Consider the following 25,830-nt stretch of genomic DNA (forward strand, 5'->3'; position numbering starts at 1 on the left):
GTGATAGGAGTAAAGTAAAACTAGATGAAGGAAGACAGGAGGATGCAGAGAAAAGGAACTACTTGTCCAAAGTGCCTGTGGCAGAAGTATAGTAACAATAGCATGCCAGCTACTACATGATGTCACTTATGTGTGGGATCTGAAAAACAGAACACACGAACAAAACAAAAAGAGAAACAAATTCACAGACACAGAGAGCAAACTAATGGTTGCCAGAGGGGAGGGGTGGATAGATGGATGAAAAGGGTCAAGTTTAATAAGAGGTACAAACTTCCAGTTATAAAATAAATAAGCCATGGAGATGTAGTGTACAGCATAGGGAATATAATCAATAACATAGTAGCACCTCTGTAGGGTGACATAATTATTAGACTTATCATGATGATAATTTCTCAAAGTATAGAAATGTCAAATCACTATGTTGTACACCTGAAACTAACATATTGTATGCATTACTTGGAAAGTTCAAGAGGCTGTTGAGAGAGGATTAAGGTGAATTAGTACATGTAAAGATCTCCACAGACCACAAGAGGGAGCAAACTGCATGACAAAGATGGAGAGATGTTGGAAGAGTTAGAAAGCACAGAAGGGAGAGAATGATCTAGATCAGTGCTGACCATTAGAAATAGAATCCAATGAGCCCTGGCCCATGAGGTTGGTTGGGCATTATCCCGTGCACCAAAAGGTTGCCAGTCAGGGCACATGCCCAGGTTAGAGTCTAGATCCCTGGTAGGGATCATGCAGGAGGCAGTGGATCGATGATGTTTGTCTCTCCCTCTTCCTTCTCTCTCTTTCTCTAAAAAGAAAACAATTAAAAATCTTAAGAGAGAAGAAATATAATGCAATTATACATGTGAGCCACAAATGTAATTTTTAAAATTTTAGTTGCCATATTTAAAAAAGGAAAAATAGGCAAAAGTAATTCAGCAGTATATTTCATGTAATATGTAATCCAATATATCTAAAATACTATAATTTCAACATGTAACAATTAAATATTACTAGAAATAGTTTTTTTTTTGTCTAAGTCTTCAAAATCTAGAATGTAGTTTATACTCATAGTGCATCTCCACGTGGACCCACCGCATCTCAGGTGCTCAGCAGGCTCATGGGGCGGGTGGCTGCTCTCTGTACTGGAGGGTGTGCATTTAGATTGGGTCACTGTCCTGCTTCATGGCTTCCTTTCCATGACATCCAGTTACATCTGGAGAGCATCTAACCTCTTTCCAGTGGCTTAGGTAGTCCCACGTGACCTGGCCCCTGGACTAACCTTATAAGTTCATTTTTGCACCATGATCTCCACCAGGCCCTGCCCTGTATCCACACTGGCCATCTTTCCTTTTCTCAGACATCCCAGGCTCATTGTGCCTGAGGGATTCTTCCCCCAGATCTGGCCATTTTTTGCATGTAGGTCTCTGTCGAACAAAACCTCTCCAGGGAGGCTTTCTCTGACCTCCTCATACCAGATGGTCCTGTTTTATTGTTTTCAGAGCACTTATGACTCTGCAGTGTGTGCTTCAGTGTGAAAGATGGTAATGGTACTTCCAACTCATGGATGTGAGAGGAAAAGCGACTGTATGAGTGCGTGTGCACACCTGATACATAATGAATGCCATGCAGACGTACACTATTTGAAATGATCTTATTCCTCTGCCTACTTTTTCAGTTTCAGTCTCTCTTCACTAGAACATAGACTTCCAGGGGACCGGAACTTTGTATCCCTAGTGCTTAGCATGTTTCCTGTTGGGAACTGTCTGTCCCAAGCAAGGATCTGGGATATGACAAGCATGCACTCCATTTTGTTGTTATTGCTGTTGTTGATTTTTTGGTCAGTGAATGAAAGAGGAAAGTCATTCAACTTCTGTGTTGCCAGTCTTTAAGTTAGACATTCTCGTTCACATATTGACCTCTTCTGGCTGAAAAGAAATTTGAAGGACTTTGCTCTAAAACGGAAAGGAAATTATACTTAAAATGCATAAGACAGTGCTTTATGGGTAGATCCTGGTCTAAAGCAGACGTGGCGGGGCAGTTGAAAACGATTCGCTGTCACGTTGGCTGGCCTCATTTAACTCTCATCCCTTCCAGTGTCCTGTTGGATAAACGTTTTAGAGCCGAATGTAAGAACTATGGAGTCATCATTCCGTACCCGCCGTCCAACCGCTACGAGACGCTGCTGAAACAGAGACACGTCCAGGTAATAGGGGACGGAACCCACAGTGGAAATGGAACAGGCTGAGAGAGTAGCTGTGAGGGTAGCATGGAGGTCAGAAATCAGGGCTGTGCTGTCTGCACATTGCCCCGTGTGGACGTCTAAGATAGGTGTGACACAGCCTCAGAGTCCACAAACCGTGCAAAGGCACGGGGCCTCCTCTGGTCCAAGTTCCAGGCTCTCCGCTCATCTGCAGCTCACCCCTGGGGAGCAGTGGCCACCAAAGCCTCTGTCTTCCCGTCCTAAGCTGCGGCCCACTTCCTTGCGTTGGGACTGCTGCTCAGCAGTGGGTAAATGTGTCCCTGCAAGGCTCAGATGCTAGCCTGAGTGACGGAGAGCTTCGGGCTTTTGAAACAAACACAGCATGTCAGGCTAAACCCAGGGTAGAAATTATGGTTTATTTTTGTGGGGTTAGTTTCTGTGAACACTTGACCCCCCCAGTGTAGAGGAAATGCTGTCAGGAGCTCAGACACATATTCCTGCTTAAAAATGTTAACGGAACAAGGGAGACAAAATAAGAGCTGCCCCAGAGGACTGCTCCCTGCTCCTATGCCCTGCTGGCAGCCACCTCCTGATTGCCTGGAGAGTGAGAGTAGAGAGGGGTCTTGAAATCTCTTGGGAGATTTGGGCCTTACCGCTGTGGCCTCTGCATGCTTTTCATGTGGTCCATGGCGTTTGTGGAAAAGACTGAGGTGAAGGGGGCCGAGCCTCCACTGGGGATGGCTTAGATCAGTGGTTCTCAACCTTCCTAATGCCGCGACCCTTTAATACAGTTCCTCATGTCGTGGTGACCCCCAGCCATAAAATTATTTTCGTTGCTACTTCATAGCTGTAGTTTTGCTACTGTTAATGAATCGTAATGTAAATATCTGATATGCAGGATGTATTTTCATTGTTACAAATTGAACATAATTAAAGCATAGTGATTAATCACAAAAACAATATGTAATTATGTATGTGTTTTCCGGTGGTCTTAGGCGACCCCTGTGAAAGGGTCGTTTGACCCCCAAAGGGGTCGCAACCCACAGGTTATGAACTGCTGGTCTAGATGAAGAGGAAAAGGGTTCCTTAGAAACCCTGACATTCCCGTTGCTATGAGAAATGCAAGGGAAATGGAGAATTGTAACAGGAAAAAGAACATTTTTCTCCTCTGCCGACAACAGAGAATTATGACTGTCACTTACTGATGCAGCAGAGTTAGCCACAGGGTGTTTAATACTGAGGGCTTTATGTGTGCACATTGTGGCTTTAAGGGGCCCTTGTCAGTTAGAAAATTCACCCCAGAAGACAAGTAGAAAAAATTAAATGGTTAAGAATAATCCTTGGGTATCTAGCAAAGTGCAGGGCACAGAGCAGGTGGTCAATAAATGTTTACTGCTCTCTCCATAGCATCTGCAGGGTTGCCCCTGTGTTCCCCAGTAGAAATTATTGTAAGCTACATGTTCCGTTCTGTAACCAGCCCTTCATGCTCCTGCTTTTAAGTTCATCCCCACAGAGGCACACAACGGCCCTTTGGGGGGATGAATTTAAATGCTGAGGGGTGGCTATTCCCGGTGACTGTGAATTGGGGCACAGGGCAGATTCAGGAAGGAACTCAAGGCTAATTTAGGATGTTAGCATTGCACGGATGCCAGAGCCTGTCCTGCAGTATGAATAAATTGTATTTTCCCTCAGCATTTTATATTTCAAAACTACAGGAAACTTGAACGATGAGCACATATCAACACTAATAAAAGAGAAAAATGGTAATTGGCGTACGAGCTACCCTTTTCATTGGCTAATCAGGGCTATATGCAAATTAACTGCTAACTAAGATTGGCAGTTAACTGCCAACAAGATGGCGGTTAATTTGCATATGTAGGCACAATGCAGGGAGGCGAAAGGGAAAGCAGGAAGAAGCCCCCTGCCACTGACAGTGATCAGAAACCCAGGGGGGAGCTAAGAGCTGGGGGCCAGGGCAAAGGCGGCCCTGGGGCCGCCTTTGCCCTGCCCCCCAGCCATGATCGGAGAATCAGGTGCCTTTGCTGCCCTGGCCAGTGATAGCAGGAAGTAGGGGTGGAGCCAGCGATGGGAGCTGGGCACGGTCGAAGCTGGCAGTCCCAGGAGCTAGGGGTCCCTTGCCTGGGCCTAAAGCGGAGCCCACGATCGCGGGGCCGCTGCAGCTGCGGGTCCCCGCTGCCCGAGCCGGACGCCTAGGCCAGAGGCGTCAGGCCTGGGCAAGGGGCCGATCCTGCGATTGGAGGGTGATGGGGGTCAACGCCTGAGGGCTCCCAGTATGTGAGAGGGGGCAGGCTGGGCTGAGGGACACTCCCCCCCCACACACACCCAGTGCACGAATTTCGTGCACCGGGCCCCTAGTATTCTTTATAAACAGATTCATTATTAATGTTTTACCACTTTCTCTTTCTCATGTATATGTTTTCTCCCACAAATGCAGCAAATATATAAAATATATTTATGTATAAATATAAATAGTATATGGAAATGTATATTTTAAAGAATATACTATTTGCCCAGCCAGTGCACCTCAGTGGTTGAGCATCGACCCATAAACCAGGAGGTGGAGGTTTGATTCCCTGTTAGGGGGCATGCAGGAGGCAGCTGATCAATGATTCTCTCTCATCATCGATGTTCCTTCTCCCTTCCTCTCTCTGAAATAAAAGTATATATATTAAAAAAAAAGAATATACTTTTTTTTCTTAACCATTTGAGAATAAGTTGCATATATCATGAGACTTCACCCCTGAACACCTCAGCACCTATCTCCTAAGAACAATGACATTCTCTCGAAATGAAAATAGAATTGTCATACTCGGGAAATTGAACAATACTCTTTTCTACAGAGTCCCCATTTGTCCCAGTTATGACCTTTATACTTTTAATCCAAGTTCCTGTCAGTGCATTGCATTTCATTGTCATGTGTCTATGCAAATCTTAAGTAACTTCTCTCTCTCTTTCTCTATTTCTCCTGTCCAGCTCCTGGGTAGATCAATTGACCTGAACAGACTCATTACTCAGCGCATCTCTGCCGCCATGTACAAATCCTTGGACCAGGCCATCAGCCGCTTTGAGAGTGAGGACCTGACCTCCATAGTGGTAAGAGATGGGACGATCTGGGATTCTAGCTGGATGTTGTTGTGAGCTTAGTACTGGGCCAGTTATAGAGGGCAGCAAGTTTCCTTCCTATCTGAATAGAGCAAGAAAAATAGACTTAAGAATGAAAATAATCTTACTCTCCTGATTGCCTGGGGCTCTGTGCTGGGTTTAATGCTCTGCTCTTGCTGTCTTAAAATTCTTAATAGTTTTTTTTTAAAATGTATTTTATTGATTTTTCACAGAGTGGAAGGGAGAGGGACAGAGAGCCAGAAACGTCAATGAGAGAGAAACATCGACCAGCTGCCCCCTGTACACCCTCCACTAAGATGCTCCCACAACCAAGGCACATGCCCTTGACCGGAATCGAACCCGGGACCCCCCAGTCCGCAGGCCGACGCTCCACCCACTGAGCCAAACCAGCCAGGGCTCTTAATAGTTTTTTAACGAAGGTCCCCACATTTTCATTTGCCAGGGAACCTGCAAATTATATAATCGATCCTGATGCATAAGCATGGACCTTCCTTCTCGTATTAAACAGCTTTTGAACTTCTCTATATTAATTCTTTCCAAGAATTAGAGTAAGCTTGATTGATCAGTCAGTCTTTAAGTGAATCAAAGGAAGGCTTTAATGCTTTCAAAAGCAGATGAGTAGAAAGAATGAAGTCACCATTAGATCACTACATGGATGCTAAAATTAGTGGGCAGAATTTTTTTTTAAGATTTTTTTATCGATTTATTTTTGGGAGAGAGAGTGCCAAACATTGATCGGCTGCCTCCTGCACGCACCCTATTGGGGATCAAGCTTACAACCCAGGCATGTGCTCTGACCTGGAATCAAACCGGCACCTTTCAGTGCACAAGATGACACCCAACCCACTGAGCCACATCTGCCAGGGCAGTGGACAGAACTTTAAGAAAAACATATTACGATTCCTCTTATTAGGAGATTCCCAGAGTAGCCAAATTCATGGAGACAGAAAGTAGGGGAGTGATTGTGGGGAAGGAGCTTTAGTGATTAATGGGTATGGAGTTTCTGTTGAGGAAGATTAAGAAGTTCTGGAGATGGATGGTAGTGATGGTTGCACAATAATGTGAAGGTAGGTATTTAATGCCACAGAACCGTACATTTAAAAATGCTTAAAAAGGTACATTTTATGTTATGTACATTTTCCCATAATAAAAAAATTACCCCCAAAATAACTTTGGAAAGAAACAGAATACTTGCATAATAATATCAAATTATCTCCTTCAAGACATTTATTTGCTCCAAATAGAAGAATAGTAAGTTCACAATGGGGAGACTTAGCAGACACCCTCTTACCCAGGCATCAAAGGTAGTAAGTAATAAGATATATTCATGTGTCTCCTGATATGTATTTTTCTGTGGTATTCTTTCCAAAATGCATAATCTCAATCTAATCATGAGAAAAACCACATACACCCAAATCGAAAACAGTCCCTCAAAAGAAACACACACACACACATAGGGAACAATACTTTTCAAAAGCATGCAGATCATAAAAAGCAAAGAGAGACTGGAAACTACTAGAGATTGGAAAAGACTAAATGCAGAGTGGGTCCTGATTGAATTCCAGAGCAACAAAAAGCACCTTTGTGGACAAACTGCGGAAATTCAAGTAAGGTCTGTCGTTGAGTTAATAGCATTGTGCCGACGTTAATTTCCTACTTTTGATAATCATGCCATGGTTATGTAAGAGGTTAACGTTGGTTAAACCGGGTCAGGGGTATGCAGGAACTCTGCTGTTTTCACTTTTGTGTAAGTCTAAAATTATTTCCAAATAGAAAGGTGTTTGCTTGTTTTTAAGTGGACAAAGGACTTTTTTAAAAAGTAGAGCTCCAGAGTCAGAAAACCCAGTGGGTGCAGTCCTGACCCTGCCTCTTACTGGCTGGGTGATCTTGGCAAGTTATTTATCTTCTATAAGCCTGTTTCCCTACCTACACTGTGACGGAAAGATTAGCATTCACCTCATGGTGTTGTTTCAAGAACAAAACGAGCCAGTCTGGAAAGAGCTTGCATAGTTCATTGCACTTAATAAATAAATAGGCCTGTGGGGAAAAACAGAGGAGAGGAACACAGGGATCTGGAGCTGCAGTGAAATGTTCTCGGGGTGAATTTTCAACAACATTTCCTAAGAGGACTTGATCCAGCTGCCCACCTCAGCCCAGGTCCCTTACGGGAAGAGACTGTCATGTAGCACGCCTCCTTCCAGGACATTTATTTTAAGAAATAGATTTTTCTTTGTTTATGCCAAAATGTTAGCAGTGATTATCTCCAAGTAGTAGGACTTTTGTTTTCATCTTTTTTTAAAAAAAAATCTATCTGTATCTTCCAGTTTTCCAGTAATGAATGAGCGTATCGGGTGGGAAAACTGGTTTGGGGTGTTCGTGGGAGTGCATGGCCCAGCCCTTGAAAGGCACTGACTGCTCTTTGAGCCGAAAACAAAACAAGCATGAAAGCCGGTGTTGACCGGGTGAGGATGATGGCCCCCAGGAGAGCAGCCACTGCCCCTGAAGCCCTTGAAGAGGAGGCCCCAGGGACGCTCCCCCCTATGGGGTCAGGAGGCCCCCCTCACCTCCGCTGAGAGGCTTCTGCCTCTTCTAAAAAACAAACCCAGGAATGCGCTGGCCTCAGCCCTTCCCTCCACCTAGAAACTCCTATCTGAGATGGGAAGGCAGCCTGATTCCGAGTGGGGAGGCTGCAAACATTGCCTGTCAGTCACCATCCTACGCAGCTCGGTAAATCGATGCTCCAAGAGAGCTGTGAAAAGCTGAAGCTGACCCCGGCCAGTGCCAGTGTGGCTCAGTGATTGAGCATTGACCTAGAAACCAGGAGGTCACGGTTCGATTCCTGGTCAGGGCACATGCCCAGGTTGCAGGCTCGATCCTGGGGCATGTAGGAGGCAGCAGATCAATGATTCTCTCTCATCATTATTGTTTCTATCTATCCTCCCTTCCTCTCTGAAATCAATACAAATGTGCGTTTTTTTAAAAAAACAAAACAACAACACTGCAGCTGAGAGCTGGCAGCCTGAGGCTGCAGAGCATATTTGAAATTTTGAGCCAACATTAAAAATGTGGAAGAACACAAGTAAATGTGCAGAAGCTCTGGCAGCACCAACCCAGCCCTCCCAGCTGGTAACCATTGCCTAGATGTGCCCGGCAGCTGGACTGTGCTGTCAGTTTGCTGCCAGCTACCCGGACCATCATTCATGGATCTGACCTACCAGCTCTCACTGACCCTGGGTTCAAGAATCCAGATCTTCTTGCCTCCCTGGAGCCACAGAGCTGGTCACCAGGCCCATGTGGCTGACACTCGGGTTTCTGGTTGCCCTTGAAGAGTTCTTCCCATACTTCACAGAATTGCCCTTTTGGGTATTTTATTTCCTCAGTAAACCGACTGTACTGTGGGATGCTGACATCCTCTCTGAAGGTGCCTGAACCACTCACGTGCCTTTTAAACCCTCTGCACCGAGCCCTGCTTCTGTCCCACAGGCAGGGGCCCTCCTGAGGGAAGCAGGGAGAATACGGCTGATGCAAGACCACAGTTGGGATTACGTCACAAAGAAACACCCTTGTGCTGCTGCACGGCAGGCGCTGGACCTCCACTTCCAGCAGCCCCCACTTCTCTCTCCTGGTCTCCCTTGTCAACACTGACACTCATTCCTGAGACCGTGAAGAGCACAGAACAGCAGGACAGGAGTGGTTCCCCGCTTTCCTATCTGCAGCTATCTTCCCCATAGTGGGACAACTCGTGGATCTCAGAAATGTACTCCTTAGCGTTTACTCTTTTTATTGTTATTTTGGTGTTTTTTTACCCATCCCAAGTGAATCGAAACCAATGAGGTCCAGCTAGCTGGGCCAAGAGAAGAAGCGGAGAGCTGATCTGTGTTGGCTCTCCTGCACAGGGACTGGACTCTTACTCTTCCAGCTGCCACTCCAGAATTGGAATCCAGATGTTGACCTATTTTTGAGAAGTGGCAGGATCTGCTCTCACTCAGCCCCTTTCCGACGCCACAATCAGATGGAGTTTAGCAGCTTCGCCTTTCTCTGGGCTGGGCGCTCCGATTTGCCACAGACAACCCAGCCCCACGACTCCCTCCTGCCCTGCTTGTCCCACTTACCTGACCTGCAGCCATTTACATTCGCAAGCTGCGATCCAGGTCTGTGCCCCCAGTTTAGAGCCACAGAATCTGAGTTTCAGAGTGGCTAAGCTCCACGATGGGAGGCGTGGCCTGGGGCCTCCACCTGACCACACGCGGGACCCCGACCGGGGTTCAGGGGGCCTTGTGGCCGATAACAACGAAATAGAGTCGCTGCTGTGGGGCTGCCTCTTGAGACCACAGACAATTAAACTGCATCTACTGTCCCACCTCCGGGCTGCACTCTGGTGAACTGCGCTTCTGATGTTCTCTTTGCTTTTATGTTTTAAGACCGTCTGTATTTTCAGAGGGCTTTCTTAGCCATGATTTCTTTACTCCAGGCAGCTATCTGTGTCACAGGGGCCAAACACACACGATTTGGAGTCTGAAGACCTGGATTCACATCCTAAGCCCCGTTACATATGTCCTGTGTGACCTTGGGCAAGTTACTTCACCCGCTGAGTCTCAGTTTCCCCTCTGTGAAGGGAAGTGGAGGCGACCTTCTCTCTCTCTCTCAGCATGAGACTGTGCTCTGATGCTTTCCAGTGGCAATGTGATAAGGGACTAAATGAGCCCGAAGGGTTCACTCCCCTTCCACTCCTCAGCAAATGCAGTGCCCTGCTGTGTCTGGGTAGTATCCCCCCTGCTCCTATTCTCTGCCCAAAGGTGGGATTCCAACAGTCGGCCCACAGCTCACTCAGGTCCCTGGTCATTGTGGCCAACAGCAGGTTGCTCATCCACAGCTTGCAGCCACACCTGTGTGACTGAGGCACCTACAGCCCAAAGTAGGGGACAATCTGCTCCCAGCTGTTTTCAGAATCCCTATAGGTGTCTCACAGGGTTAAGAATGTGGACTTTGCAGCCCAGCTTCCCGGATTTGAAGCTAAGTTACTTCACTTCTCAAAGCTTCAGTTTCTATATGTGCAAAGTGAGGCAGCAATAATACTAACTTCATAGGGGGGTTGAGCATTAAATGCATTAACACATATAAAGTGCTTAAAATACTGTTTGGCACATATTAGGTTGAACCCTATGAAATTACTCATATTTGATGGTGTTTGACCTAAAATATCAGTAGCTTTGTGTGATCTGACCTAATCATAAGCACCTAGTGTGCTTGCTTAGTGCAGGGCAGACATGTAGCCTCTGGTGACAGCCCGTCACAGCTTCCTTTTATGTTACCTGTGACCTTGAGCTACAGGCTTTTTCTCACAGATGGAATCTGGAGAGCAAGCAGGCATGCTTTGTACCCAGAGGGGAGCAGACAGGCCTTTGCACGTGACCTGGTCCCCTTCCTGGGACAGGCATGCAGGTTGGGCAACAGCTGTCAATCAATTCCTTCCCCTCAGAACAAGGGAACATTGTCACATGCCACTGCTGGGGTCCTGGTCCCCGTGCCGGCAGTTGGGAGGTGGTGTGAGGGGCTCTCGCCTGTGACAGGAATGGCTCAGACCAAGTGGTGCACACCTGAAAGGTATGTGTGCGTCCTCAGCAGCTGCGGTTCTCTCTCGGCCAGGAGCTGGAGTGGCTGCTGGAGATCAACCGGCTCACGCACCGGCTGCTGTGCAAGCACATGACCCTGGATAGCTTCGACGCCATGTTCCGGGAGGCCAACCACAACGTGTCCGCCCCCTACGGCCGCATCACCCTGCACGTCTTCTGGGAGCTGAACTTCGACTTCCTCCCCAACTACTGCTACAACGGGTCCACCAACCGGTAAGGAGTCCCTGTCGGAGGGGGCGGGGCGAGCTGGGGCCCAGGGAGCAGCCAGCTGCCTCCTCCAAACCAGGCCCAGCCCAGGGGTCCGCTCGTCCCTGCCGCAGGCATCTCACAGGGCCCCTCCTGGGTGCAGGCTCGGAGCTGATGCCTTCCTGCCTCTTGGAGCCAGATCAAATAATCACACAGCCTGTGAAATGCTGTATCACACAGTAAATGTGTTATGATAAGCGGTGAACGTGGAGATGGAAGAAACCCCACGGAGCCACGAGAGAACAGCCCCACCTGATCTAGTCCGGGGAGCCATGCACACCTCAGGAGAGGCTTCCTCCTCTGAGCAGGCATGCTTGAGTTGCAGTGCAGAGGATGAGAAGGCAAAAATAAAGCAAAAAGGCAGAAGAGTATTCCAGGCAAAGTTTCTAAGGAGCCAGGGAGCTGGTAAGGGTGGAGCAGGTGGGATGGGGAGTGGTGCCATGAAAGATGCGGCAGGATGCAGGAGGAAGCAGGACCAGATTGAACTGCTCTGCAGACCACATTAGGATCGAGCATTTATGAACCTTTAAGGAAGGGAAGTGACATGATCAGATGGTACTTTTGTGAGGACATATGGGAATGTATGTGTGCAAACAGGCATATGTGTGCAGAGCACACACATGCACGGCAAAGTGGAGCATGTCTCCTGCAGGTGACCTCAGCCCTGGGCCAGGCACCAAGGTAGAAACAAGACCTGATCCCTTATCCCCACAGAGGTTCAAAACCTGGTGGAAGCGGTGAGAGGTATTCACTTCAAAATAAGTACGTAAGGATGAGCAAAACTGGGCACAGGTCCTCTCAGTATCCTCAGGACCAGCGTTCAGTAAGCATGTGCTGAGTGACTGGGAAGTCTGGGAGGAATCCACCCATGCTCCTGAACCCACACACTTAGCAAGACGCACTTCCTGTTCTCTGAAGATTTGGGACCTTTAATCTTCTTGAGCAAAAGTCTACAAACCCTGGCCCACACGCCACAACCAGTTCCCCGCTATTTTTGTACAGCCCATGAGCTAAGAATGGTATTGATGTTTTCAAATGGTGAGGGAGACGGGGAATCCAAAGAAGAATCCTCATGTGTTGGCAAGTGGAAAGTATTTGAAATTCATAGGAACTCGGCCACGCTCGTTCATTTACTGTTGTTTACGGGAGCTTTCCTGCGACCAGCAGAGCGGATTTATTTGCGGCAGAGACCATCTGGCTGGCAAAGCTGAAAATATTTGCTGCCTGGGCCTTTATAGAAAGAGTTTGCAGAACCCTGCTCTGTGGAAACCCAACATGGGGGTGGGGTGGTGGAGAGGTGGGGCCCTGGAGAAGGCCATTCTCTGGCCCAGCCCACTGTCACGAGCAGCCACAGGCCCCACATCAAGCCTGTGAGTCTGGACCTCAACTTGCCCATCTTTGGGGAGGAGGCAGTGGTTGGATGGGAGTATGTCGGAGGCACCCACTTGAGAAGCGGTGTGGTTGCACCTGGTCAGGAAGGGCTCCCACTACATCACGTCCCCCGAAGAATATCAGGACTCGGTTAACGCCTGCCCCATCTTTCCTCTCCTAGTTTTGTCCGAACTGCCATTCCTTTCACCCAAGAACCGCAGAGAGATAAACCCGCCAACGTCCAGCCTTATTACCTCTATGGGTCCAAGGTGAGTCGTCTTACCGGGTCCTACCTCTAAAGGGGCTAGTGAGCAAAAGCAAATAGAAAAGTATTCCCCGAAAGAGAAAAGCAAGGAGTGGAGAAAAGGAGGCAGCAGTGAGATCCAGGCGGAAACGGCTGTGAGTTTATTCATCTTTATTAGTTCACAACTAGCAGGGATGGGGGTGAATTCCAGCCAGGGGCTGGATCCTGCGCGGGAACGTTTTGGGGAGGGGAGCGGGCAGTGCATGCATGGGGTTTCTCGTCTTGGCGTGTGCCCTCGCTTCCTGTTTCTCTGCTGATTCGAGGTGGCATCGTCCTGGGATTCTGGGGGTTGTGCTCTATCAATTTAAGGGGTTCGCAGGCAGGAAGCAGTTGAGAAGGGGAAGCTTTGACTGGAGCTAGAACTGAGCAGCTTTGTTCACAAGCACCCATCCTGACGCTACACATTCCCAGTGGTGCCTGTGCTAGACCTTCCGTCCACTGCCATGCGTTGGACAGACATTTATTCAACCTCCAGGAAAGGCCAGACACTGGGCTGGGTTTTACATGCTGGGGGTGTAACAGAGATTGAAGCAGACGTCACCGCTGCCCTCCTCAAGTTCCAGTTCCACCTCATGGTGACGACAGGGAGCAACGTTCACAGTCTGCCCATCGTGACGGATGGAGGAGATTCGCTTCTTACCCCGGGGGGTTAAGGGAGGACTGAAGAATGCCACTGAAGTGGTGAGGTGTGTCAACAACAAATAAAATGGCCACCTTTGACCCCGAATGGATAAACATGGCCTTGTTAGGAAAGGTGGTCCTCTGGGCCGGGAGCCCTGGGTTAGGAAGGGTAGTGGACCCAGATGCGCTCCCCCCCGTCGGACCTAGAGGTGAGGCTTAGAAGGGCTCAGGGCGGTGCTGGGAGGTGTCTTCTCCGGAACAGGCAGTCTGGTCCAGGCAACGTTCTCATCGCGGCTCCGACTTACAGCATTTTAGATGGTTCACAGCCACAGCATTAAATCCCAGGGACTCACAAAGTAAGAACACCTCCCTTTCCACTTCTCTTTCAAACCTCGTTGGTTATATCGAGGAGACAGACCCGATGTTGGTGCTAATAGGTCTTTCGTTCTTCAATGCTTACTAATCTCCCCTTTTATCGAAGAATAGAAAGCAGGCTTTAAACTTGGAGCCTAGTAGTACCTAGGTCAGATTTATTATTTTGTTTTCGTTCTATTTATCCTTATGTCTCTTCTCTTTATGGCAGGAGGGTGCCGGTATTCATGTTTGGATTCATGTACAGCTTCCTTTTAAAATAAGTTTAAGTTTTAAAACATGCGTCAATTTAAAACTGTTTGCTAAGAACAGTAAAGATGGTATCTGGCTTAAAAAAGAAACAAAAGTAATGTCCGAGGTGGTATGTGATTGCCTGAAAGTTGGAAAACAGGCTGGGGTGAGCCTTCGTCCGCGTTTCCAAAACAGCCTCCCCAAAGCAGAGGCTGGGCTTCGGCCTGAAGCTAGCTGGCCGCCTAGCTCAGCGAGCCCGTCTTCACCTCCACAGCTCCCCTGAAGTCCTGTGTTTTGTCAAGTCATGCACGTTTCACTTTCTACATTGTAAGGAATTCACATTTGTTTTCATGTTAAAATAGGTTTTTATATTTCTAACTGCACCAGCCCCCACTGGGCCCCCCTGAGAGGCCATGCTTCTCCTGGAGCACAGCATGGGGTGAGTCCTCCGGCTTGAGGAGTGTGGTCGCTGAGCCAGGTGATCCACAAGAACACTGAATTTGCAGGGAGACATGGAAAGTCTATGGACACATTTTTACAAAGGAACTCCTGTGTGGAGGGCTTGATGCCACAGATTGGGGGCTGCCTCCTCCCCACCTCTCACCCCTCAAAATGAGGCAGAATGCCAGGTTGGCCACCACCCTCCCTCTGGGGGGCACCTGCATCGGGGGCGTCCGGGTCGTCTTCGGCATCTGCATCCGCTGCAGCTGCGGCGTCGGCTGCGGCTTCGGCCTCCGGTTCCACTCCAGCTCCTGAATCTCTGCGTGGCATTTCCACCAGGGGGACCCCCTGCTGGTCTTCCTCCTCCTGATCGAGAGCCGGGCCGTCCCGCGGCCATCTCACCAACCCATTGGCTTCCATTAGGTGGGGCTCTCTGTAAGACCAGCGTGGCACATGGCAGCGGATGCACCAGTACTGGAGGCAGATGAAAGCAAGCACAGCTGTGAAGCAGGCCAGCAGAATGGCCAACAGGACCCACAGGGAGAGCTGGGGGTTTACCAGGTAGCCTCTGGGAACCAGCGGGTTCTTATCCGGGGTGTAGAACATGGTGCAGTGATGCTTGTGGGGGTAGGTGATCTTCTTGCAGCTGACGCACAGGAAGTAGAAAGTGGAAGGGGCGAGGTGCTCGAGGGCCACCCTGCTGACGGTTCGAGGCACCTTCTCCTCATAGTGGAAGCTGTTGCGAATGTAGCCAGTGAAGATGTTGTTCCAGTTGGCCCTGTACATAACATTGTAGTGGTCCTCCTGGCAGGGCTCCAAGGGCTTCCAGGAAACGATGGCTCTCGAAGAAGAAAGGTTCCACACCTCGATTTCCATCCTGATCCTGCAACCAGAATCAGAGTGAAGAGTGACTTCCCCTAAATTATTTATGATCATCACAGCCACTCTTTATGGAGCATTCGAGATGGAGACTAATATTACCCCCATTTTACAAAGAAAATGGAGGCCAAGAGGCAACGTTACTAGCTAGGCATAGCTAAACAACGGCAGGACAGGCGTCCCATCAGGGCTCGCTCATGCCAAAGCTGGTGGCCTTCAGACCTGAAAAGGATGGGCCCACATTCCCCAGTCCCGTCCTGCCCTGGCTCAGATCCTTTACCTACAACGTTGTGCCCAAGCCTTAAAAACAAGAAGAAAAAAGGCAACGAAAGGAGGAATCAGGACCACCTCAGAGTCCCTGCGTTAGTCACCACAGGTCTGAGACCTACAAGCCAGGCAGGTATTTCGCCTAAATTTCCCTTCTGGACCTCTTGCATCTTCTCTAAGTGCTGGTAGCTCCACCATCTAGAACATTCTGCCTCCCAGTTCTGTTGCCCATGGCGAGAGATTTGTTTTGTCACTCATGGGCGGCTCATTTCTCCCGAAAGCCTCTGCTCTCGTTGTGTTTGTTTTATCAAAGCCAAAGGTACCCAGGAAATAGTTTCATAGATCAATACAATCAGCTGCTCATACCAGCACAGCTGCTACTCTTTATTACTACTGGGACCATGAATGTTAATAATGGTAATAACCATCAGTTAGCAAGCCGTTGCCCTCTCGCAGCTCTTGCTAGCTGTTCAACCTACAGTAACAAGTTCCCTTTATTCGTCATCACACCCTCTGAGCTAGATTTCCATTCTACAGATGAGCAATCTGAGGTGACTCAGCTAATAGGAACCAGCCTCAAAGCCACTTCACTGCTGGATATTCAGAGCAAGGTTGCTGGGTTTAGTAATAGAATGTTACTGCGACAGGAGATGCTGGTGCTAGGACCCGTTGCTGTTTTACCAGACAAATCCAGCGAGCTGTCTTCAGATTGCCAGCCCTCTGGCTTTGGGAAGGGAGCGCCATCCTCAAGCCTTTTCATTTCTTTTTCATTCTGCGTATTTCCCCCTCACTGAATTTCCCCTCATCGAAAATCCAGGGGCAGCCATATTCAACCTGCGTATGTTGACGTATAGGTCTCCCCCTGCTCTGTCCTCTGCTCCTCCTCTCCCATGAAATATGGACGGTTTTGTTTCAGGTTGTAGTGACACAGTCAGAAAACAATCCTATTTTAACTAGAATTGGAAATTAAGCCAGACTGGCTTCCAGGAGGAGCTGCTCTCCTCCCTGCCCTCCCCCCCCCCTTCTGTCTTCCTGCCCGTGTTCCCAGAGGGGGTGAGCTGCAGAAAGATGCAGTCCTTGTTTTCCTTCTCTAAGGATGACAGTGAACTGAAATGCTCAGGAAGGGGAATCATTTCTTCCTATGTGGCTGGAAATTTCCTCCCAGGAAAATGGGGCATGAAAGGGACGAAGCAGGTGTGTGAGCTCGGATCCCTCCAGGGGAGGTCATTGCGAAGGAGACTGACTACATTCGTTCCCTCTCATGCACACCCTTCCACGCCACCCAGCACCCCACACATCCCTGTAAATACACCTCCGACCACAGTGAAAGAGCTTAATTCATGACTAAGGACATAGAGGCAATGGCCCTCGTAAATCGCTTCCATCAGGGGTGATTAGCAATCCGTTTCTTGTCGTGAATCTTCTCCCCTGTTTGCCTCCCCTCTGCAGCAGGCTGTCTTTGCAGACTGAGTTCCCCACAGCAGACATTTTTAAGAGCTTTCTGTCAAGATGCTAACAGCATCCTCAGCTTTTAGGACCAAATCTGCCTCCCTTAATTTTTCTTCCTCTGCTTCTGTTTGGAAACACACACCCCCCTCCACCCCCTGTGCGTAGTAGCTATGTATATTACCATTGCCTGGCCCTCCTCCAAGCGGAGTGGGAAAGGAAAAGCCATTTCCATTTCCAAGAAGAGCCGTTTTCCCTCTTACCTGATGCTTGTGTGCTGATGCCAGTTAGAGCGTAGCCTTCAGAGGCAGGGTGGACCCGAGCTAAGGGAATGATGCCTTTCCCCCTCTGCTCTGGGCTCTCCTTGATGTCTCTCTCGCCACCGTCTGAGTAATCCCACTGCCGCCCCCAACGTTCACACTATTCATTTCTTCAGATCAGCATCATTCACCATGGCAACCAGCAGGCATAAGTACGCAGGATGCTTTTGGGACCAGTCTGGAAAGGCTTTTGTCCAATGAGAGGAGCTCTTGTTTATTTGGGGAAGAAAAAAAAAAGGCAAACAAATCTGATCCTCAGAGTGGTATTAATTCTTCCAAGGCTCCTAAATTTTCTAATTAGCTCAGGGTTTTTTGTGTTCTTTTTGTTTGGTTGTTTTTGTGGGGGTTTTCTGCCACAACTAGATACTCTTTGGACAATGATTTCAAATGCACAGATGCCCTTCTCTATTATCCCACAACTAGAACAGTGATTTCATCTCCCTCCCACCTCACCCCACTCCCACCCCTACATCCTATCCCACCTCTGCAGTCTCTTCTTCATTCTGGTCTCCTGTATATGACACAGGTCAAGAGTCTTTTATTCTCTGGGCCTCAGTTCTATCATCTGTAAAGCTGTGGGCATGGGCTACATGGGGTGGCAGATTGAAGACATGGGTCCTACCCCTGTCCAGTCCTGAACCTGTGTCAGGCTTACTAAACCATCGTGGTTCTTGTCCTGGGTTGGTTTGAATGTCCCCGCAAAATTCAGGTCCACACAGAACCTCAGAATGTGACCTTATTTGGAAAAGGGTCTTTGAGGAATTAGTTAAGGATCTCAACATGATCTTATACTGGATGTAGAGGGAGTCCTAAACCCAATGACTGGTGTCCTTCGGAGGAAGAGGAGAGGGAGATATACACACAGAGAGACACCACAGGAAGAAGCTATGTAAAGACAGAGGCAGAGAGTGGAGTGATGCCGCCATAAACCAGGGAACGCCAGGGGTCACCAGCAGCTGGAAGGTGCAAGGAAGGATCCCCCCCTGGAGCCTTCAGAGGCAGCGTGGCCCTGCTGACTCCTTGATTCCAGGCTTCTGGCCTTCAGGACTGTGAGAGATGTGAGACTTCTATTGTTTTGACCCACCACATTTGTGGTAATTTATTACAGCAGCCACACAGAACTAATACAGCGCTCCTCCCATTGGGGCTCAGAAACACAGCCTCAGAGTCCTTCTTAACACAACCCTCCCAAGAAACTGCCATCAGTCAATCAGTTGGAGTTGACACCAGAAACTCTTTACTACTCCTGGGTTGGATGTTCACCAGAGTTCCTTTTCTTTAAAGAATCCTGACTTTGCTTCCTTGCCCTTTTTCATTTCCCTGCCTCTGAGCTTCCATCCCCTTCTTTTCCCCCCACCTTAAAAGACTACATGACCACTGTTCTGTTGGAGAGATCAGAGGGCAGGCTGAAATAGAGAATGCAGTTCTGTCATCTTAAAGCCACTGAGCCCGAGGTAATCTGTTACAGCAACCCTAGCTCCGATGGATGGGAACCTGAGTTATTTACACAAATTATGTGTTGTTAAAAGTCAGTGTTTTTCTTCTCAGTTCTTGGCCAAAGTAGCCAAGCGCACCCCTGAAGGTTTCCTTGTGATTCATGTTAGGGATAATCAAAAAATCGCAAAGAGTTGCCTGGTGAGTCACAGAAACCACCCCCACCCCCACCCCACCCCATCCCCCGCCCCCGGCCAATGGTCTCTGTGAGGTGTGGAGTCGTTTTGTCCAGCGTCTCTTGGTTAGCCGTGCTCTGTGACTTTCCCGTGGCCTTGGTTAGCTGTGCTGTGTGGCTTTCCCGTGGCTTCGGTCCTCCCAGGGGCCTGTCACAATCTGCTGTAATTCTTGCTAATGGTAACTCCCCACAGAGTGCGAAGGCATCCTCTCCACAGAAAGGCCAGTGTGCTAGTCTGCAGGTGCCTTTTGAAAAGGTTATTTTGAGCGGAATAAAAATACCAATTAAGGAGCCTGTGGAGTGATAAAATAGAACTCAAGCCTTTGCCACGGAAAAGGGGAATTTCTTTTTAATGCTTCTGGCCGCCATTTTGAACACTGAGCATTTTATTGAGAAGTTGAGATGCTCAGAATATGAGGCCTTACGAGTCCTTTGGCTTCATGGATCCCTAGAGAAGGGACCGCATTCCTCGGGCCATGGCAGAACCTGGGGTGGAAACCGAGTCCCTGGCCGGGGCTCGGCCTGCTCCTTTGGGCACCACCATTCACCAGCATCCAGGGCAGCCAGTGCGGCGCTCAGTGTGAGCGAGGTCAGTGGCCCAGGAGATCACAGCCCAGCCACGTGCACCTGGCTCACCTTCAGGGAGGCCCATCTGCAGTGTGTCCACGTTGTAGGCTCTGCCACGTGTATAGACCAGGCTGTGTACACCAGATATAAATCACTGCCTGAGGAAATCAGCCAGGAGTGGGGTTCCTGTGCCCTTCCTGAAGGTGGCGGTAAAGGGTCCAAAACTGATTGGCATCCAGGGCTCAGAGTACAGGCTCTGAACCCTCCCAGGCTGGGCTCACATCCGACCTGTGTGGCCTTGGAAAAGTTCCTTCACTTATCATACCTTGGGGAACGCCTGTGTAAAATGCAAATGTCAATAATGCCTGCCTTAGAGTGTTGTAGCAGCGAGATGAACCCCTCTCTACAAAGTGCTGGCCCTGGAAGAGTAGCAGTGATTACTAAGAAGAGGTCAGCGGGTCAGAGCCATTTCCTGAGTTGGTTAGTCCACAGGCTGCAATGGGCAAGGTTTGTACCCTGCATGATGCTACCTTCCCTCGGGCGTCTGGAGGCCAAGTGCACCTGCCTGAGCCTGAGAACTCTCACTTCAGGTCAGGGTTGATGTTAAAGGTAAAAAAAGCTTCATCAACTGATTAGTAATCAAAATTAGCACATGAGCCCAAACTTTAAAAGTATATTATCTAAGCAAAGTAAATGATATAGAATATATCATACAGCTACCTTCTAAGTGCTGCAGATTGGGGCACAAATCATTCTTTCAATTATACCAGTGATTTCCGGATCATTTTTTGGTCTTTAGAAAGTATTGGTGTGGTCGTCACTGGCTACATGATGCCCCACAGCATGATTTGACCTCAGGGAACTGTATCCTAGTCCTGCAGTGCCTTCCCCATTCAGTCATCGTCCTGAGGGGCTTTGCTGTAGCAACCAGCTGGGTCCATACCTGGGCGCAACCTCTTGCCACGGGGCCTGACCTGGGGAGGCTGCCTTGGCCCTGCGGACACCACCACCAGCAGTGCCACCCACTTTGCTGCTGCCACCCCTACTTGTGTCTGCGTGGTTACACTCCCAGGATACACGTTATTTATTCACCATCTAGAGAATTCCGTGATTTTGGCAATTTATACATATAGCAGAATATCATCTTGTATTCTCCCTCAGGCAAGTCACCTCACTTAGATTCCTCCTCTGCTAAATGGGGATGGTTGCACCTGCCTCACCTGGTGCCATAGGCTGGTAATGGCCCCCAGAGATGGCAGGCCCTGATCCTGGGACCTGGGAATGTTACTTGATTTGGATAAAGGGCTTTGCAGAGGTGACTAAGTGAAGGATCGTATGGTAGGAAGATTATCCTGGATTAGCAGGATGAATCCTAAATGCCATCACAAATGTCCTTATAAGAGGGAGGTTTGCCCAGCCAGCTCAATGGTTGAGCATAGACCTATGAACCAGGAGCTCAGGGTTCGATTCCAGGTCAGGGCACATGCCCAGGTTGTGGGCTCGATCCCCAGTAGAGGTTGTACAGGCGGCAGCCAATCAATGATTCTCCTCATCATTGATGTTTCTATCTCTCCCTCTCCCTTCCTCTCTGAAATAAAAATATATATTAAAAAAAAAGAGGGAGGTTACACACATACAGAGAAGACCAGATCTCAGCAGAGACATTGGAAGATTGGAGTGATGCAGCCACAACACAAGGAACACTGGCTGCCACCAGAGCTGGAAGAAGCAAGGGACGAATTCTTCTCTATAGAGTCTGGAAGAAGTGTGGCCCTGCTGACCTGATCGTGGCCCAGTGATACTGATTTTGGATGATAGATTCTAGAATTACAAGAGAATAAATTTCTCTTTGTAAGCCCCACCCCCTTTGTGGTAATTTGCTACTATAGCCACAGAATGCACCTGGACAGTTAGGAAGAAATTATTAGCTGAAAGCATTCATAAACAGAGAAGCATTATACACATATCCTCATGACTATAGTCGATTATGGGGAAAAGTGATGACATCGGTTTTCTCTAAAAATTCAGTGTTAGGGGGTTGATAGGGTATCTCTGAATAGGAGGCCAGTGCCCGCTCTCCCTCTTGCCTTCTCCAAAGGACTGACTGTGTCAGACAAGGAAGAGGAGCATCATTTCTTGAGGTCTCTACAGCACCTGCCTTCACTCTTTCAGCCTCTTAGCTGAGAAGACCAACAAGGAGCCCAGATGTTGGAGACCCAGCCCTACAGCTCACTAGACGTCAAGAAGGGATGGACAGACAGACACATCCGCACATCCCCATGCCCTAGCAATGGATTTGAACCTGTAACTCAGAAGTTACTAGTTTTTTATGCCTCTTTCCTGTGCTCTTCCCTGGTGTTGCTGTTTTATTCATTTACCTACAGGGATTTCAGAATTTGCAGCTCGCTCTCTGAACCAGATTAGAGAGCTGTGTTTGTGTTGGTGGCTGATAGTATTCAGATTGCTCGAAGAACATTAGAGAAATTATAACTAAAACAGGAAATTAGAAACAGTTTTAATTCCTCTTGGGATCTCTGAAAACAGCAATTGTGATTCCAGAAAGCAGATAAAAATTGCTTGCAAATTCAGTTTGCTAAGTAAATAGGTCTCATTGTTTAAAGTGGCTAGCCCTGTTTACAATCTGGTGAAAGAGGCCCTCTGACTAAAAGGCCATATACCACACTTTAAAATGGCGTGAACAGTAGCTTCTATGTTATGTATGCTTTATCACAATTTTTAAAAGGTCCGTGTACAGATAATATAGTGCCCAGGATCTGCCAGGTCGAACTCACCATATTTTTTCCCCTCTCCTTAAAATACTGTTTTGCCTTTTTAAAACAATGCACCTCTATGTCACACATTAATAAGATGGCTCTGATTTCCTGCATCAGGATAATTTATCTCTTAAGATATCATAAAATTATTTTGTGCAGTGTGGATGGTGCAGGCTTGTTTAGCTTGATATTAAAAGTGAGCCATCCTAATCGTAACTCATTTCTAAGGTAGGCCCTTCCTTGGGTTGTAACCTGAGTCAGTTAGCAGGACTGGTTCAGTAAAAGAGATTTGGAGCCGTTTCAATGTCTCAAGTCATGTTGCATTCCTGTTTTTCTTTGCCAACCTCAGAAAATGCCCAGGCTCCCATATTCCCACATTTTCTCAATAGGGCCCAGCCTCCTACTGAGCCAGCAGGTCAGATGGGTGCCCTCCGGGGGTGTGTGTGCATGTACTTTTTGGCATGTGTGTGCTTCTTCTTGCATGGGTGTGGTGTATTTTGGGGGTGAGGGGTGCTTGTTCACGTAGAAGGATTTGAATTCTGCTCCATTCATGCTGGTCCTTCCTGAGCCTGAGTCATCAACTGAAGCTTAAACTTCTGGTCTAGATCAGAATCCAAGACTGATGTAAGAACGTCAACAAGAGGCTGCCTGTCTGCATTGAGCAGGCCTACAAGGGGGATTTTTAAAAACCCTTGTGTGTGGTAAAACAATTCCAAAATTTTCCTCTCTTCTGTCTAGAACTGGGGAGGGCTGTTGAATCCTATATATCATGTGTGTGTGTGTGTGTGTGTGTGTGTGTGTGTGTGTGTGTGTGCGCGCGCGCGCACGCATGCTTGCCAGCAAGTGCTAAGAAAGACTTAGTACTAGAACAGTGATGGCGAACCTATGACACGCGAACTCATTTTTTTGGTTGATTTTTCTTTGTTAAATGGCATTTAAATATATAAAATAAATATCAAAAATATAAATCTTTGTTTTACTATGGTTGCAAATATCAAACAATTTCTATATGTGACACGGCACCAGAGTTAAGTTAGGGTTTTTCAAAATGCTGACATGCCGAGCTCAAAAGGTTTGCCATCACTGTACTAGAAGCTCCTTGGGTGGGGTTAAGAAGACTGTCAGGGAGGATGAGCATCCAGGAAGACCTCGCTGGAGCTTGCACCTCTGAAGGGAGCATTAATCCCATCTCTTCCAGTGCTCAATCCCAGGCAGGTCCCCCTCCCTGAGCCATGTTTCTCAGCCTCTGCCCAGACACTTGCAGCAGTGAGAACTCCTACCCAGCGCAGTCTGTTGTTGAACAGCTCTCACTTTTATAATGTTGTAAATATTAAGCAAAATCTTCATTTTGGGATGCATTTCAGCAGCTGGTTCCCAGCTGTGTCCTCTGTGGGACATCCATTGTGTTGTGTAGACTTGTACCCCATGTATGCACCCCCCCCCCTCTTTACATTCAGAGCATCATGACTGCTGGGGGGGCGGGGTGGATTTGACCGGTACGCTGTATTTCCCTGGTTTACTTACCAAATTATCAAACAAAGCATTAGCAATGGCTGCTATTTCAATGAATGCTTGCAGAGTGTCAGGCACCAGGCTCAGTGTTTTCTGTCTGTTATCTCATTTAAACCTCCCAATAGCCCTATTGGAAATTGCATTATCTTTACTTGGGGAAAACCAAAGCTAAGGGAGGTTAAGTAATTTGCTCAAGATCATCTAGCTAGTAAATTTATGGACCTGGGATTTGAACTCAGGGGTGCCCATGCCCATTTATAACTATAGACTCAGACAAAGCAAAAAGAGAAGTCATAGAATCAGGCAGAAGAAATAAAGCAGCTGATTGTTTTTTGCCTCCTCCAGGGATAGCCATTGGAAATCACCTGCTGCTCAGAAATGCCTTTTATAGAATACTAGAGGCCTGGCACACAAAATTCGTGCACTGGGGGGGGGGTCCCTCAGCCTGGCCTGTGCCCTCTCGCAGTCTGGGAGCCCTCGGGGGATGTCTGGCTGCAGAAGAGGCAGGAGAGGCTCCCGCCACTGCACCTGCTCTCGCCAGCCAACCGTGAGCCAGCTTCTGGCTGAATGGCACTCTTCCTGTGGGAGTGCACTGACCACCAGGGGGCAGCTCCTGCATTGAGCGTCTGCCCCTTGGTGGTCAGTGCTCGTCATAGCAACCCGTTGTTCTGCTGTTCAGTTGATTTGCATATTACCCTTTTATTATATAGGATTTGAAAGGGGATGAAGGAAAAGTGCTCAGAGCTTTACTGGGTTCAGAGGCGAGGCCCAGAGTGTGTGGTGTGTGTGGGGAGGAATGGAAGGGAGTTATGGCAGCCCATGCACCCTGTCAAGTGCCCCTTGGGGCCACGAGCAGAACCAGGTCACCATTCCCTCGTGCCTGTGCAGGCTCGAGCTGCAGCCCTCTTCTGGAGGAAATTAAACTAAGGTTGTTGTTTTTTAACCTTTGAAAACAAATGTTGGGAAGTAAATTAGGCCATGATGTAGCCCAGTGGGTTTTTTTATTTACGTTTATATGGACACATAATCGTATATAGTAAAATGCACTTAGTTCCGGCTCCTATAACAAGATTATCATCAACTGGGTGGCTTAAAGTTTCTTTATTACCTCAAGGCTGGGAGGTCCAAGGTCAAGGTGCCAGTGGATCTGGTGTCTGGTGAAAGCCCACTTCCTGGTTTGCAGATGGCCTTGTTCTCATTGTATCTCACATCATGGGGATGGGGGGAGGGAAGCTCTGGCGTCTCTTCTTACAAGGGCACTAATCCCATTCATGAAGGCTCCACCCTCATGACTTAATAACCTCCCAAAAGTCCCACACATAGGGGTTAGAATTTCAACATAAGAAGTTGGGGAAATACAACCACTTGTCCATACTAGTAAATGCACAATCATAAGAGTACATGTAGTTCCATGAGTTTTGACAAATGTATATACATCTGTGTAGTCAACAACCAATGCAACATGTAGGGTATTTCCATTGCCTAGAGCAGCCGTGGGCAAACTACGGCCCGCGGGCCGGATCCGGCCAGTTTGAAATGAATAAAACTAAAAAAAAAAAAAAAAAAAAGACCGTACCCTTTTATGTAATGATGTTTACTTTGAATTTATATTAGTTCACACAAACACTCCATCCATGCTTTTGTTCCGGCCCTCCGGTTCAGTTTAAGAACCCATTGTGGCCCTCGAGTCAAAAAGTTTGCCCACCCCTGGCCTAGAGGGTTCTCTCATGCCCCTTTCTACTCAGTCTTCTTCCCCTACCAGAGGTAAGCCATGTTGGGTTGGTGTTTGCTATATACTCCTCATCCCTAGCCACGGAAGCAGGAGAATACAGAATGAGGCTC

The 25,830-nt window shown here is 48.1% G+C and overlaps 2 protein-coding genes across 5 annotated transcripts in view; one reads left to right on the forward strand and one right to left on the reverse strand.

Moving 5' to 3' along the window:
* The window catches only part of CYFIP2 (cytoplasmic FMR1 interacting protein 2), a 105,964-nt gene that overhangs the window by 49,481 nt on the left and 30,653 nt on the right, over positions 1-25,830 (forward strand). For all 4 annotated transcript variants that reach the window (XM_059699045.1, XM_059699046.1, XM_059699044.1 and 1 more), the window contains 4 exons: positions 2,086-2,194; positions 5,186-5,305; positions 10,982-11,181; positions 12,767-12,854. In XM_059699045.1, coding sequence (XP_059555028.1) covers positions 2,086-2,194; positions 5,186-5,305; positions 10,982-11,181; positions 12,767-12,854 — 517 coding nt within the window. The remainder of the gene's footprint in view (positions 1-2,085; positions 2,195-5,185; positions 5,306-10,981; positions 11,182-12,766; positions 12,855-25,830) is intronic.
* Positions 14,273-17,591, reverse strand: FNDC9 (fibronectin type III domain containing 9). The gene is made up of 2 exons (XM_059699043.1): positions 17,410-17,591; positions 14,273-15,437 (listed from the first exon to the last, which is right to left on the reverse strand). The coding sequence occupies exon 2, from the start codon at positions 15,428-15,430 to the stop codon at positions 14,714-14,716; it is 717 nt and encodes a 238-aa protein (XP_059555026.1). The 5' UTR covers positions 15,431-15,437; positions 17,410-17,591; the 3' UTR covers positions 14,273-14,713.

The sequence above is a fragment of the Myotis daubentonii genome, chromosome 5, assembly GCF_963259705.1.
Source record: "Myotis daubentonii chromosome 5, mMyoDau2.1, whole genome shotgun sequence".
NCBI lineage: Eukaryota > Metazoa > Chordata > Mammalia > Chiroptera > Vespertilionidae > Myotis > Myotis daubentonii.